Source organism: Neomonachus schauinslandi, chromosome 14, assembly GCF_002201575.2.
Source record: "Neomonachus schauinslandi chromosome 14, ASM220157v2, whole genome shotgun sequence".
Taxonomy (NCBI): domain Eukaryota; kingdom Metazoa; phylum Chordata; class Mammalia; order Carnivora; family Phocidae; genus Neomonachus; species Neomonachus schauinslandi.
This window is the reverse complement of record NC_058416.1, coordinates 47,897,005-47,910,960: the sequence shown is the minus strand read 5'-3', so window position 1 is coordinate 47,910,960 and position 13,956 is coordinate 47,897,005. Positions and strand designations below refer to the sequence as shown.

The 13,956-nt window shown below is 36.8% G+C and overlaps 1 protein-coding gene across 3 annotated transcripts in view; it reads left to right on the top strand.

The window, feature by feature from the left end:
• The window catches only part of RBBP8 (RB binding protein 8, endonuclease), an 88,467-nt gene that overhangs the window by 48,132 nt on the left and 26,379 nt on the right, over positions 1–13,956 (top strand). For all 3 annotated transcript variants that reach the window (XM_021686051.2, XM_044921282.1, XM_021686052.1), the window contains 4 exons: positions 5,581–5,756; positions 7,720–7,824; positions 11,902–11,999; positions 13,644–13,753. In XM_021686051.2, the coding sequence (XP_021541726.1) occupies positions 5,581–5,756; positions 7,720–7,824; positions 11,902–11,999; positions 13,644–13,753 (489 nt within the window). The remainder of the gene's footprint in view (positions 1–5,580; positions 5,757–7,719; positions 7,825–11,901; positions 12,000–13,643; positions 13,754–13,956) is intronic.

The following is a 13,956-nucleotide window of genomic DNA, read 5'->3' as shown; positions in this document are numbered from 1 at the left end:
GGTGAATGCCTCCAAAACAAGGCACATAAAAGGAATAGAAACTGGATAATGTCATTTGCTTGGTGAAATATGAATTCGAATTCATTCAAACTAATTCTAGTTTATTTTTAGTGTTCTAGAAGTCACAATTTTTTCTGTTTTAGAAAAGAAATAAAAGCTAAAGTTTGAAATTACAATAAAGATTAACCATATAGATGTGCTTCAAAATATGCATCTTTTATTTCAGACGTGTCTGAATCAAAACAGTGTAGGGGCTTATCTAGTGTGTCTTTAAGTTCTCTTCTGAAATTTAAGATAGTTGTTCTCATAAGCCAACCTCTTTTGTAGCTTGCTCTCCTTAAACAAATTTACTTTTGCTTGGCAGTTTAAAAAAATGGCAAGTATTATCTTTTCTTTGACTACCTAAACCACTGTAACATTATGCTATTAGTCCCTGAAATTCGTCTGAACTTTAGAAAAAACATTTGACTTATACCTCTGCTTGTTAAATGCAATAATTCTGACCTCAGCTGGTTTTGATGTTACAGATAACTTATATGGTAGGACAGTTATTTAGTGACACTATAGTAAGAAATGGATTCAGAAAAAATTTGCTGTTATAAAGTTTTTTAAAAAATGTGTGTGTGTATACATATACATTTATTCAACTCTACCAGTCACAGAAAGCAATACGCTAAGTGTTGAGGTCATGGCTCTTTCTGTTTTGGGAAATGGATGTACTGGATCAGTGAAGGTCAAAGCCAGTCCATACACTCAAGGACTGTAAGATTAATTTCATTTTCACTCTTTTCCAAACTGAATTCCTTATATAACTTCTTTAATAGCCATTGTTTGAACACTTCTACTATAAATTTAATCTCTCAAGCCTGTTTAATTTTAGTGAGATATTATTAGAAAGTTCTTTCTAAGTTTGTGTAGAAATCAGTCTATTTAGAGGTTATTTGTTGATTCTGATTTTGCCAACTGGGAGCATCTGGGACAAGTTCTATCCCCTCTTCTACTTCGCATTCATGAAGACAATTGTGTCAGGGCCCTCCTGAGTCTTACTCTTCCTTAGGGAAATTATCCTCTGTTCTTTAACTGTTCCTCAGGAGGCATTTCTTCAAGACTTCAAAGGACCATTTCTCTTTAATGTTTTAGTTTGTCAGTATCCTAATTAAGAACTCAGTATTCTAGGGGCACCTCCTGGGTGGCTCAGTCGGTTAAGCATCCATCTCTTGATTTCGGCTCAGGTCATGATCTCAGGGTCCTGAGATCGAGCCCCATGTTGGGCTCCGCATTGAGCAGAGAGTCTGCTTGAGATTCTTTCTCTCCCTCTGTGCCTCCTCACCACACATGCCCTTGAGCACACATGTGCGCTCTCTCTTAAAAAAAAAAAAAAAAAAACTCTGTATTCTAGGTGTGGTCTGACCAATAGGGCAGTCATGCCCTCTCCATTTTTCTGTATCTTTTTACTTATATTAATGTGGTCACAGCACATAAATATTACTGGTTGTTCCTTATTGGGCTTACTGTGACTAGAACCTTGAAGTCAGAGTCTTTCCTATCCTCTACTTGTAGATATGTTGTTTTAGATAAAAGTACAGGACTTCAGAGTCATGGCTTCATAGTAGGTTGTTGAAGAAACCTTATACCATTTAGCCTGCTCCTTCATTTTAAAAGAAGAACACTATTGATTAAATACTATTTTCTGGGCATTGGACTATATCTTTACATATATTACTTCCTTTTCACAGCTTTCCTACCAAAAAGGAAGTGGGAAATTACAGTACCATACTTTATAGATATGGTAACTAAGGTTCAGAAAGGTTAACTGACTTACCCAATGTGACTGATAAGTGTCAGACCAAGCATTTGAACCCAGGTCTACCTCACTTCACAGTTTGTATACCCTTTCTTATAGTTCTGTGCTAAAGCATCCTCAAAAGTTTACCTGCCTGTGTAGATGGCAGAGCTTGGATTCTCTCTCTTCTGATTTAGTTCAGTGAGGCTTATAATCTCTCATTTAACCTGTTGTATTTTGTTTTGTTAGATTTTGGCCCATTATTCCAACCCCTGGGGGTCTTTCATATGTTGATTTTTTCCTGCCATGTATTAGGTTAGCTTTTATTCTCAGCTTTATGTCTTCCACAAATTTGATGTGGAATCAATTTTGATTGATTCCATCAATCATTAATAAAATGTTGAGCAAAATTAGACTGAAGATGGAGCCCTGAGGCATACTACTACATATTTCTTTCATTATCATTCTTCAGGAGATGATACCAAGAGATATCTCATGCCTTCCTGAGAGAGCTACATATACAATAAAACATTCCTCAGAATTAAAAGTAGTCTTACTTGAATAATTCATATTATAAACTTATACTGGTTCTAAGAGATCACTAGTTTGTATTTTAGGGATCTTTTCCCTTTTTTTGGATATCAGAATGTTTAAGTAAACTTGATAGCTATAACTGCTCATTGAGTTTAAACTATGTTTTAACTAAGTTCTTTAGAGAAGAAAAGCTGAATGTTAAAAACTTTTTTGTAGATTCTTTACAGAGGGAGACCCTGAATCTTTATAGGTCTTGAGAAAAAACAAATTGTTTTGAAAGGAATTTAAGGGAAGGCCAACAAATAAAACACAATCAAAAAAATTTTACCCTTTTGCTGGTAGAAAAGTAGAAGAAAGTTCACCAGTGTGCATAAGTAACTAAAGCTACAGCATGAACTTTTAATGTTTTCTCAAAAATCAGGGAGACCCAATGCTTTATAGAAGCATTGGGTTTTTTTTTCCCTTTTATGGCAAAAGCCAATACTTGTTTACTTAGTTTAGACACCTCTAATTAGATCTAGAGGTTTGGGGGGTTTTGTTTTTGTTTTCCTTTCGTGATCCCCGCTACTTATAGATTGACTCTTCCAGGAATTCAATTTCTTGTGACTCATTCATGTTCCAGGTTGAATTTTCATGACTAATAGGCAGATAGCCTGTGACGTTATTAGTTAAAGCAAGGGTCAGATAGATTTCACACTCCATTAATTTATAAGGCTTTCTCATATGACCTTAGCTTACTTTGTTTTTACAGAATAAGACAGTTAAAAGTAGATATTAGCTCTAAAGATTTTCCTCAGTATAGAATATAGGATTATAGACTACAAGTAAATTGATATTATCTAGGAAATTAAGATATAAATCTGTTAGGAAAAATTAATCTTGTAATTTTTTTTAAATCTCTGTTGGTCACAGTTTATAAAATTCTCATTGCTTTTTGTTTGGAAATAGTATTACAGACTGATAATGAGTATAATAGATAGACTGGTTTTATCACATAAAGCCTTAAATGCCTGACAGACTGGTAAGAATTGGCCAATAAGGTCAGTAATCATTTCACATGGGTAAGTCAATTGAGTTCAAGTTAATTAACTATTTACTCGATAACCACAATTCAGTCCAAACCCAGTCTTTGGGTGCCATTGGTCTTGAATTGAGCTGGGCTCGATCTCTCCGCACTCTGCTGAGTGCGGAGCCCACCATGGGGCTCGATCTCAGGACCCTGAAAAATCACCTGAAAAAAATCACCTGAAATCAGCACAAATTTATTTTTCTAATGGAATCTGGGTATCTCTCATATTCATTCATTCAACAAATATTTATTGAGCATGTACCAAGTGCCTACTATTGTAGACACTTGATGCATCAATCAACCAAAGATTCTTTATCCTCCTAGAGCTTACATTCTGGCAGGTGAGCAATAGACAAATCAATTATATTCTATGTTTGAAAGCCATAAATACTGTAGATAAAGTAAACAGAGCAGAATAACAAGGAACAGGAGTACCTAAGGTATGGGAAGTAGGTTACAATCTTTTTTTTTTTTTTTTTTAAGATTTTATGTATTTTAGAGCATGAGGAAGGGAGAGGGGCAGAGGGAGAGAATCTCAAGCTGTGCTGAGCACAGAGCCAACGTGGGGCTCAGTCTCACAACCCTGAGATCATAACCTGAGCCAAAACCAAGAGTCCAGTGCTCAACCAACTGAGCCACCCAGGCACTCCAGGAGGTTACAGTTTTAAATAGCATGTTCAAGGTAGGCACTGATGAGAAAGTAAAACTTCAGCAAGGACTTGAAGGAAATGAGATAGCTAAGTGATATCTGGGGGTGAGCATTCCAAGCAGATGGAAGAGCAAGGAACCTAAGGTGGGCTTCCTTGAGGAAGCAAGGGTGAGTGGAGTAGAGTATAATAAAAAAATAGATCAGAGAGGTAATAGGGGGAGGGGGACAATTAGATCATTTGAAAGACTTTGGCTTGTGTTTTCAGTGAAATGGGGAGATATGGCAGGTTTTAATCAGAGGAGTGACACAATATGACTAAAGTTTTAGTAGAACTTTTCTGACTATGTGTTAAGAGTAGATTGTAAGGGGGCCTAGGTAGAAGCAGTGGTGGAAACTCAAAGTGTGAATCCTACTTGTAGTCAGTTATTAGTCTCAGGGTCTATACTAAGGATAACATATTGGGTGCTTCTCAGTACTGTCCTGGGAATCTGGCTGCCGGGATTTAGATCCTGCTTCTGTTACTTTATTTTTTAGAAAGTGACTTAACTTCCATATCTTCATTTTCTCATTTGTAAAATGAGAGTGATATTAATAGCACATACAGTTGTAATAATTAAACTGATGCATGTAGCACTTCGTGCCTAGCAATATAAACCTCCAACAAATGTTGTAGTTATCATTGTTAGTATTATTCATCACCCTGTTGTATTTGTCATTTGCTAAGTCATGTTGATTCAACTATCACAGTATTTAACCTTGGCCCCTTCCTTTCCATAGCTATTTTCAACATTCTAATTCAAACCCACAGAAACTCTTGCCTGGACCATGGTAGCCACTGCCGAATTGATTCCTTGCCTCCTTTCTTTCTGTCCCAGTCCGTGTTGCAGTCTTGCTGCTCGATTGTCACATTACTTCCATGCTCTAAAACCTTAATTTACTCTTTTCCTCTTGTTTTCTAAATTATGCACACACTTAATCAAGGCTGTTGTTCATGTAGTTCCAGCTTGCCCTTCTCTAACACCAGGTGCAGAATATTGGATGCCTTTTATTCAAATGTGTGCATCCTCTGCTCATTTTTTCTGCCATTTGAAGTTCTTTTCATTTCACCTCAGGGTACCCCAACTACACTTTGTACTTCACTTCTCACAAGAGTATTCCCCAGTTGGTACTCTAATCATTTGAATAATTCTCTAATCTTTGTATTAATTAAATGCAAGGAATTAGGGGCACCTGGGTGGCTCCGTTGTTAAGTGTCTGCCTTCAGCTCAGGTCATGATCCCAGGGCCCTGGAATTGAGCCCTGCAACGGGCTCCCTGCTCAGTAGGGAGCCTACTTCTCTCTCTCCCACTCCCCCTGCTTGTGTTCCCTCTCTCGCTGTCTCTCTCTCTGTCAAATAAGTAAATAAAATCTTTAAAAAAAAAAAAAATGCAAGGAATTACATCTTTTACAGCTTCATACTTGTGTTCTTTTGTAAGTCCATACTAGGGATGTTTTAATAAATATTTGTTGAATTGATTTTCTTTTATTTGTCATTATTTGCCTTAGAAATGATCAGCAGCACCAAGTGGCAGATCTTGACTCTGAGGAAAATGTTATTCCAGATTCACCAATAACAGCCTTTTCATTTTCTGGCATTAATCGGCTACGAAGAAAGGAGAACCTCCATGTCCGATACATAGAACAAACACATGCCAAACCGGAGCAGCCCGTGTGTACAAACGGTAAGGATTGGAGTTTTATTTTAATTATCTGTTTTTGTATAAAAAAGTTTTCTGCTATGGTGAGTTTTTCTGTTCTTCCATCTAGTAGAAGGAAGATAACCATTGTTAGGGAACTTACGTCACAACTGTAAGTTTAACTTCCATTGTTGAGGTGACTGGGTAGGCATTTTCTGCCTATGTTGTGTATAGGCATGCATTACTTATCTGAATATGTAAATGCCCAGCATTTTATAAATGTAGTTTATAGGTTTTTCTCCTTTTATTTAAAAAATATGCCTATGTCTATATCTGAGTGGGATTAGAAGGAAAAAGGGAAAGGAACTTAATGTTAATTTTCACCTATTGTGTGCCAGGTAATACACTGAGTGATTCGAGTACATTATTACCAAATTTTAATTCTTCTGACAGTCTTGGAAGGTAGCTGTCAGTATCTTTATTTTATAATGAAGAAAGGTTTTGCTCTTTGGAGGGGTTAAATAACTGACTCAGGGTCACCTGTCAAGTAAGTAGATGAGTCAGAATTCTAATACAGATCACCCTGGAGCTAAATTTTTATACTTTCCATGTCTTAACACAGCTCCTCCTACCAGTAGCTTTAACTGGCTGTTTTTGTTATAACTTGTAGCAATTGATGATAACCAAGAAATGGCTTTATAAAGTATCTACTTTGTGGCTTATCAGTGGCATATTTCTACTTCCAAGCCCACTTACCATTTCTGCTAAATACTTTGGAACTGCCTTTGCATATAGCCCTGAAATTTATCATGTGATGTGATACAATGATAATTTCTTTTAATATTGATATGAAATAAATGGTAAAGACTTTCATTTTTAACCTAAATTGTTTGTAACAAGGGAAGCATTTGGAGGGAAGGGTGTGCATATTTCTAGAGATAATTTAATAATATAAATAAACTGTTGATAGTAGCTATGCCTTTAAAATAATAAGATCTTATTCTTTGATACTGGAAAATTAGCACTTTTTTTTTCCCATTTTATATGAGCTTGCATCACCCTCTAGTGGAAAACAAAAGAACTGTTATAAATCTTACATTTAATTAGGAACAAAAGTAAAATGCAAGATCTTGAATCTAAAATGAACTTTCTTTGGCCTTTTAGTCTGCTATCTGACAGAATCACTACAGATAAGCCTCTACATATTGGATCATGGTTAAATCTATCTGTCAGAATACCTAAAAAAATCACAGCAGTTTTCTTTATAAGGAAAGTCTTTTTTTATATCTTGTATAACTGTTTCTGGTTTATTTCTTCATCATATGAGAATAACCTGTAACTGTTTTAAAACTTAATTTGTCTGTTTTAGTCTTGCTCGGATCATTTTTACTTGGAATCTAAAATTTTGGTTATAAAATATAAGATCGTTTTTGAGCCATGCAAATTATTTTAAAACATTTAAGGACTACTTGGTCTTCTTCCCTTTCTAACTACCCTTGCTTATTTTAAAGTTTAGAGTGCATTATAATATTTTCTAGTTATAATTAATAAAAGTCTATTTCCCTTTACTTTGTCCTTCTTTTGGTTTTCTTTAAATAAAATCCTTAAACATTGGAATGGTTTCTAGTAAAGCATGTTTTGGTATTTCCTTCCAGAAAATAAAAACTCTAAAAACAAAGATTGTTGAGATATATGATGCGGTATTCATTTTAAATGAGCCTACTGATTTGCAACAAATACACAAGGAAAAGAGGTGTTAAAATATTAGAACTCTAGGGTACTTAGGTCAGAAGAAGCTTATCTGTTCTAGTCCTTTCTCTCCCACAGTCTTAACTTCCAGCTTTGTTTCTTAGTGAAACTAAAAGAATGAACTTCTAGAATATGAAAATTTTATCAGTAAAATAACACTTCTAATGCACTTAAAGACAAGTTTGTATTGGTTTATTACGTATTTTGGTATTTTGTATCATAATTGTTTATTTATATTTAATCTCTTTTCTCCCCTTAGAACTGAGAAAAGTTCCAAAGTCTTCAAATCATCCACAACATAAACCTAATGGAAGTGAAATTCTAGTGGCTGACACTTGTGATCAGAGTCAATCCCCAGTGGCTAGTAAGCAGCATACTTAGATTTACTTTATAAGTTTAAAATTTGTGGTTACTGGTGGGCAAGAGTGGTGAACAGTCTGAATTAGGCAGTATTTTCCATATGATTTTGTTTGTATTATTGGTAAATAGCAGTCTTTTTCATATTGGAAAGTCATGTTATCCTATTATTAATTCATAGTAACATCCCTATCCATATTAATACACATTGCTAATTATTTTAAGTAAACAAGCTTTCCTGTGCTTTATTCATTCATCCAACAAATACTTGAGTGCCTACTGTATACCAGGCACTGAACAAAACAAAGCCCTTAACCTCATAGAGCTTACAATCTAGTTGAGGGAGAAAGAAAATAAATACATATTAGGTAGAAGCAAGTGTTCTAAAGAATAATGCTGGGTAAGAAGAGATATTAGAGGGCTCCTGGGTGGCTCAGTTGGTTAAGGATCCCAGGGTCCTGGGATTGAGTCCCGCATCGGGCTCCCTGCTCAGCTTCTCCCTCCACCTTTCCTCCCTGCTCATGATCTCTCTCTCACTCGCTCTCTCTCTCAAATAAATAAAATCTTTTTTTTTTTTTTTTAAAGATTTTATTTATTTGACAGAGAGAGACACAGCGAGAGAGGGAACACAAGCAGGGGGAGTGGGAGAAGGAGAAGCGGACTTCCCGCCGAGCAGGGAGCCGGATGCGGGGCTCGATCCCAGGACCCTGGGATCATGACCTGAGCCGAAGACAGACGCTGAACGACTGAGCCACCCAGCGCCCCTCAAATAAATAAAATCTTTAAAAACGAGAGAGAGAGAGATACTAGAAAGCCTCCCTTTAGAAAGTGACACTTGAGGAGAGATGTAAGGAAGCAAGGGAGTCATGTGGATATGGGGGAAGGGACACCCCAGGTAGAGAAGTCAGAGCACAAAGGCCTTGGGACCAGGGTGTTGTCTGGTTCTTTATGAGGAACATTAAGGAAGCCTCTGTGGCTAGGGCCGAGTGAGTGAAGGGGAGATTGGTTTGGGCAACTCTGTTCTTTAGAGCTGCTGTTTACTAAGAGGAAAGAGACTAGGAGCATCAGGTTTACAGAGTGGGAGGTGGGGATAGGGGTGGTTAGAAATCAGAAGTTTGGTTTTGAGAATATTCTGAGATGCTACATAGACATTCAAATAAGATTTTGGGTGAGTAATTGGATGTGTTTAGAGAGGTCTAAGATAGAGATATGAATGGAAATTGTTAGCATGTAGGTGGTATTAAAGCCAGAAAACTAGATGAGATTACCAAGCAATTGAATGTAGAGAGAGAAGAGAAGAAGTTCAAGTACTTAGCTCTGGGGTGCTTCATTATATAAAATAGTGATTCTCAGCCCTTTTTCTTACCCCTACCCTAGCCTTTGTAGACATTTTTTTCCCTAACCACTTTTCCATGGAATTTCACTACTACAGATATACTGTATGAGTGTATGTATATAAGTGCTTTATCCATAAAAAGATTGTTTTGCCTTCAGAACCATTTTTCACCTCCTTAAAGGTGGTATTACAGCTGTCTAGATGGTGATTTAGAGGTTGTGAAAATGAGGAGGAACCAACAAAGTGAGCTGCCAGTGAGATAGGAGCACCTGGGTGGCTCAGTTGGTTAAGCGTCCAACTCTTGATTTCGGCTTAGGTCATGATCTTGGGGTCTTGGGATCGAGCCCCTCATCAGGCTTTGTGCTCAGCAAGGAGTCTGTTTCTCTCCTTCTCCCTCTCCCTTTGTTTTCTGTTTCTGTCTCTCTCTCAAATAAATAAATACATCTTTTTAAAAAAAAAAAAAGAACTGAGATAAAGTAGTGTCCTTTAAGCCATGTGGAGAGAGGAGGGAGTGGCCAACTGTGGCAGACAGTGCTGATAGGTCAGGGAAGATGAAGACTGAAAATTGACCATTGGATTTGGTCACATGCAGATCATTGAGTATTAAAATTCGTAACACTAATTGTTAAAAGTGTAATGGTATTCAGTTAGACTGTTGCATGTCAAGAGAAGCTAGCAGAGTAAGCAGAGAGAACACTTGTGAACAGGTACTTCAAGGTGTTTTATGGTAGAGGGGATGGGAGAATGGGACAGTAGCTAGAAAGTGGGTCAAGTGAGGATGTTAAAAGATAGGATATTATAGCATATGCAGCATATTTTTTTAAATTTATTTATTTGAGAGACAGAGAGCAAGCTGGGGGGTGGGAGAAGGAGCAGAGGGAGAGGGACAAGCAGACTCCACTCAGCGAGGGGCCAGACACAGGGCTCGATCCCAGGACTCTGAGATCATGACCTGAGCTGAAACCAAGAGGTGGACAGTCAACCAGCTGAGCCACCCAGGCGCCCCTGCACAGCATATTTTTATGTTGGTGGAATGGTCAAGTACAAAGAGAGAAATGAATAATTCTAAGGAAAGAGAGGGAACAGTTACTACATCCGTGAAAAGGTGAGAGGAGATGAGATGCAGAGCCCAGTTGAAAGGGTTGGTCAAGGTTAATCACATTCATTTAATGTGAGTACAAAACTTATGCTCTAAAAGCTAACAAGTCATTTCATAGTTGTGTGTGAGACAGAGAGTATGTGTACATGTGTATAGACAGACTGTCTGGCAAAGGGTCCTGGGGACATAACACTGAGTGTGGCAGATCCTTATTTGTCTACACTATGGAGCCCTTTCTCGTCTGCTGCTGCCGGGACTTTGCTCCCTCAGTTGTCCTCCTTTCTTATATCTCCACCTTCTCTGCATGTTTGTTCTTTTCAATATATGCATATGTTACCTTCTATCTTTTAAAAATAACCTCTCTCTCTTTTTTTTTTAAGATTTTATGTATTTATTTGACAGAGTGCGAGAAGGAACACAAGCAGGGGGAGTGGGAGAGGGAGAAGCAGGCTTCCCATGGAACAGGGAGCCCTATGCGGGGCTTGATCCCAGGACCCCAGGATCATGACCTAAGGCTGAAGGCAGCTGCTTAATGACTGAGCCACCCAGGCGCCCCAAAATAACCCCTCTCTTAATTGTCTCCATCCTTAGCTACAGCTTCTGTTCAAAGCTGAAAAAGTGGTCTGTGTTCAGCAGCTCTTCTGTATTATCTCCCATTCATTCCAGTTGAATCCAGTAGGGGAAGAATTCCACTCTTCACCTCTTCACACCCCAGCGAGAGAAAGAGAGAGTGAGAGATCCCTCACTGGCCTATCTGGGCTTATGTCCTACTATAGTTACATCTTTTGCATTTTGATTTCCAGCAATTCACATATCTGAACCCTTACACATACTTAGAGTCCTTCCCTCTGTCCCTGGGCCCAGGTAACCTGTCCAGGTCCTCTTGTTCTCAAGGGGTCAGCTTAGGCATCACTTGCTATAGCTTTCCCTGATAACCCAAGGCAGATTTAGGAGTTTTTCCTTTATGTTTAAATCACTCCTTATGTACCTTTAATGTTTATCACATTTTATTGCAATTCTCTTTTTTACCTTTCTGTTTCACCTGTATCAGCCCTTAAACTCTTTGAGGACAAGAACTCTTTTTTTCTTTTCATCTAGTGCCTAGCACAATGCCTCGAACATAATATGTGCCCCATAAATACCTGTTGATTTGTTGAAACTCTGTACACATAAAACTTTGTAAAATACTTGAACACAGGTGATTTCTGTATAAATATGTTTTAGCTTTAATCTTGAAAATTATGCAGTGTTGAAAATCTCTCCCACAAAGTATGTTTTCATGAAAGATACTATAAATATGGTTTTATATTCATGCCATATCTTAAACTGCAAGAAATCCATCACAATTATATATGATTTTTTAGGGTTTTTTTCAGTGTCAATAAGAAAAATAATCTGCCCATTGCATTCCATTCATTTAGGAAAAATAGAAAATCTTAGCTGAAAAAATTTGGCAAATGTAAATGCTAGATACCTGCAATTTATTGCCATTTATGATAGATATTTTGGACTTTTTTGCACAGAATTTTTAAATTGTCCAGTGCCATCTATAAAGTGGTTCTTTGAGCCTCTTTTTTTCCTTTTTTGTATTTTTCAATACATCTCATTTCTGCAATTATATAATTGTGGGGGTTTTTTTTCTTATTTAGAAACACATGGAACAAGCAGTTGTCCTACTGATAAGTCATCTTTTAATTTAGCTACAGTTGTTGCTGAAACACTTGGATTTAGTGTTCAAGAAGAATCTGTAAGTAATTGTTTAGTTTGGTGATAATATGAATTAATTGGTATCCTTTTAGGTCGGTTTTTAGAGAATTGAGCAAGAGAAAAGTTATTTTATCCAAGGATCAAGGGATAAAGGCCTAGAACAAAATTGATATGGTTAGAAAGGCCCATTTATATTATCTGCCCCAGCATCCCAAAAACCTGGAGTCTTTAGAATTCTTCGTATTATAGGCTGTGGGTTGAATCAAAATTTAGGGAAGTGATGGTGGCCTGGAGGGTTTGGCCAACCCTTCCCTGCTTCCTGTATCCTCCCTACCCCTACCTTGTTTTGTCTTACTGAAGACTTAAACCTTAAGGTTGGTGTCAGAATTTATTGGAATTTTTCAGTAGCCTTTAAACTGGAGTTTGTTTTGGAAAACAGGCTGAATTCTTGGGACTGCTGTAGATGCTTTAGTTTTTTGTCCTTATATGTGCAATCTCATTCTTAGGGATTGGGTCAGAAATTGATCCCATGAATTTCTTTTCATTTTTTTAGTACTTCCTTACATCAGGCACATTCACTTTTTTTCCTTAAGTGATCCCTAAAAATAGAAAACTTACTCTTCAATTTTAAGTTTTATTTTGATGCAACTTTAAAATAGTATTCCTTTGCTTTAGTCAGTAAATGTATATTTGCTCTTACAAAATTGTCTTACTGTTAAATTCTTAAAAATTGAATTGATTTTTCATTACATTTGGATTTTGTTTTTGTTCTTTCTAGTTTTAAATCACTCTTCAAGTGGTAGTGGGTAGTTTTTAACCTTTGAACTTCAAATGTGTTTTAATGGTTTCTAATTCTCTCCTACCCATAAACCTGACAAGTAAGTAGTTTATATATTAAATATATTAAGGGAGCTGATCTCTAAAGACGTGCTGCTCAAGGTGTGATCCATAGGCCAACAGCATCTGCGTCACCTTAAAGTTTTGTTAGAGAATCTCAGACCCCACTCCAGACCTACTACAAGAGAACTTGTGTTTTCACAAGATCCCCAGTTGACTTGAATGCATGTTAAAGTTTGAGAAGCATTGCTCTCTAAAGGATTCTTTTAAATTCATTTCCTATCAGCATAAATAATTATCTTTATTCCTTTTGCCTCATCTTAATGTGTTTTGGAATTGGAGTTGATGGAGTTTTACATACCAGTAATAGAATGTACTTATGTAGAATAGTAAAATATTGATGGCTTTCTCTCTTTAAACTTAAAAGTACTTCATATTTTTTTTTTTTTGTGGTGAAATGCACATAACATAAAGTTAACCATTTTAAAGTCTACAGTTCATGGCATTTAATACATTTACAGTATTATGCAGCTACCACCTCTCTGGTTCCAAAGCATTCTCATCACCCCAAAATAAAACCGGTACCTGTTTAACATCCAATCCTCATTCCTCACTACCCACAGCCCCTGGCAACCACCAGTCTGCTTTTTGTCCTTAAAGATCTACCTATTCTGGATAATTCATATAAATGGAATCCTACATTATGTGGCTTTTGACGAAGTCTGGCTTCTTTCACGTAGTCTTTTTTGGGGTTCATCCACATCACAGAATATATCAACATTTCACTCCTCTTTAAGAATGAATAATCTTCCATTGTATCTATGTACTTTATATTTTACTACTGAAGGAATCTCAGGGTCCCATGAGCCCTCTTGGTGATGAACTCTATCAATGTCTAGAAGATCACAAGAAACAACCTTTTGAGGAATCTGTAAGAAACAATGAAGACAGTTTAAGGTAATTTGGGGCACTTTGGTAAAAAACTTAGACTATTGGTGAGATCTCATCACAGTGAGTTCTATATAATCAAACTGTTTCTGTCAGCATATAGTTTGTCATTCTGGTTGTATTTATTTATTTATTTATTTAATTTATTTTTATATATATATAAGCTTCGATGAATTTTCAAGATTGTGTTGCATCTCATTTACTAATTTCAG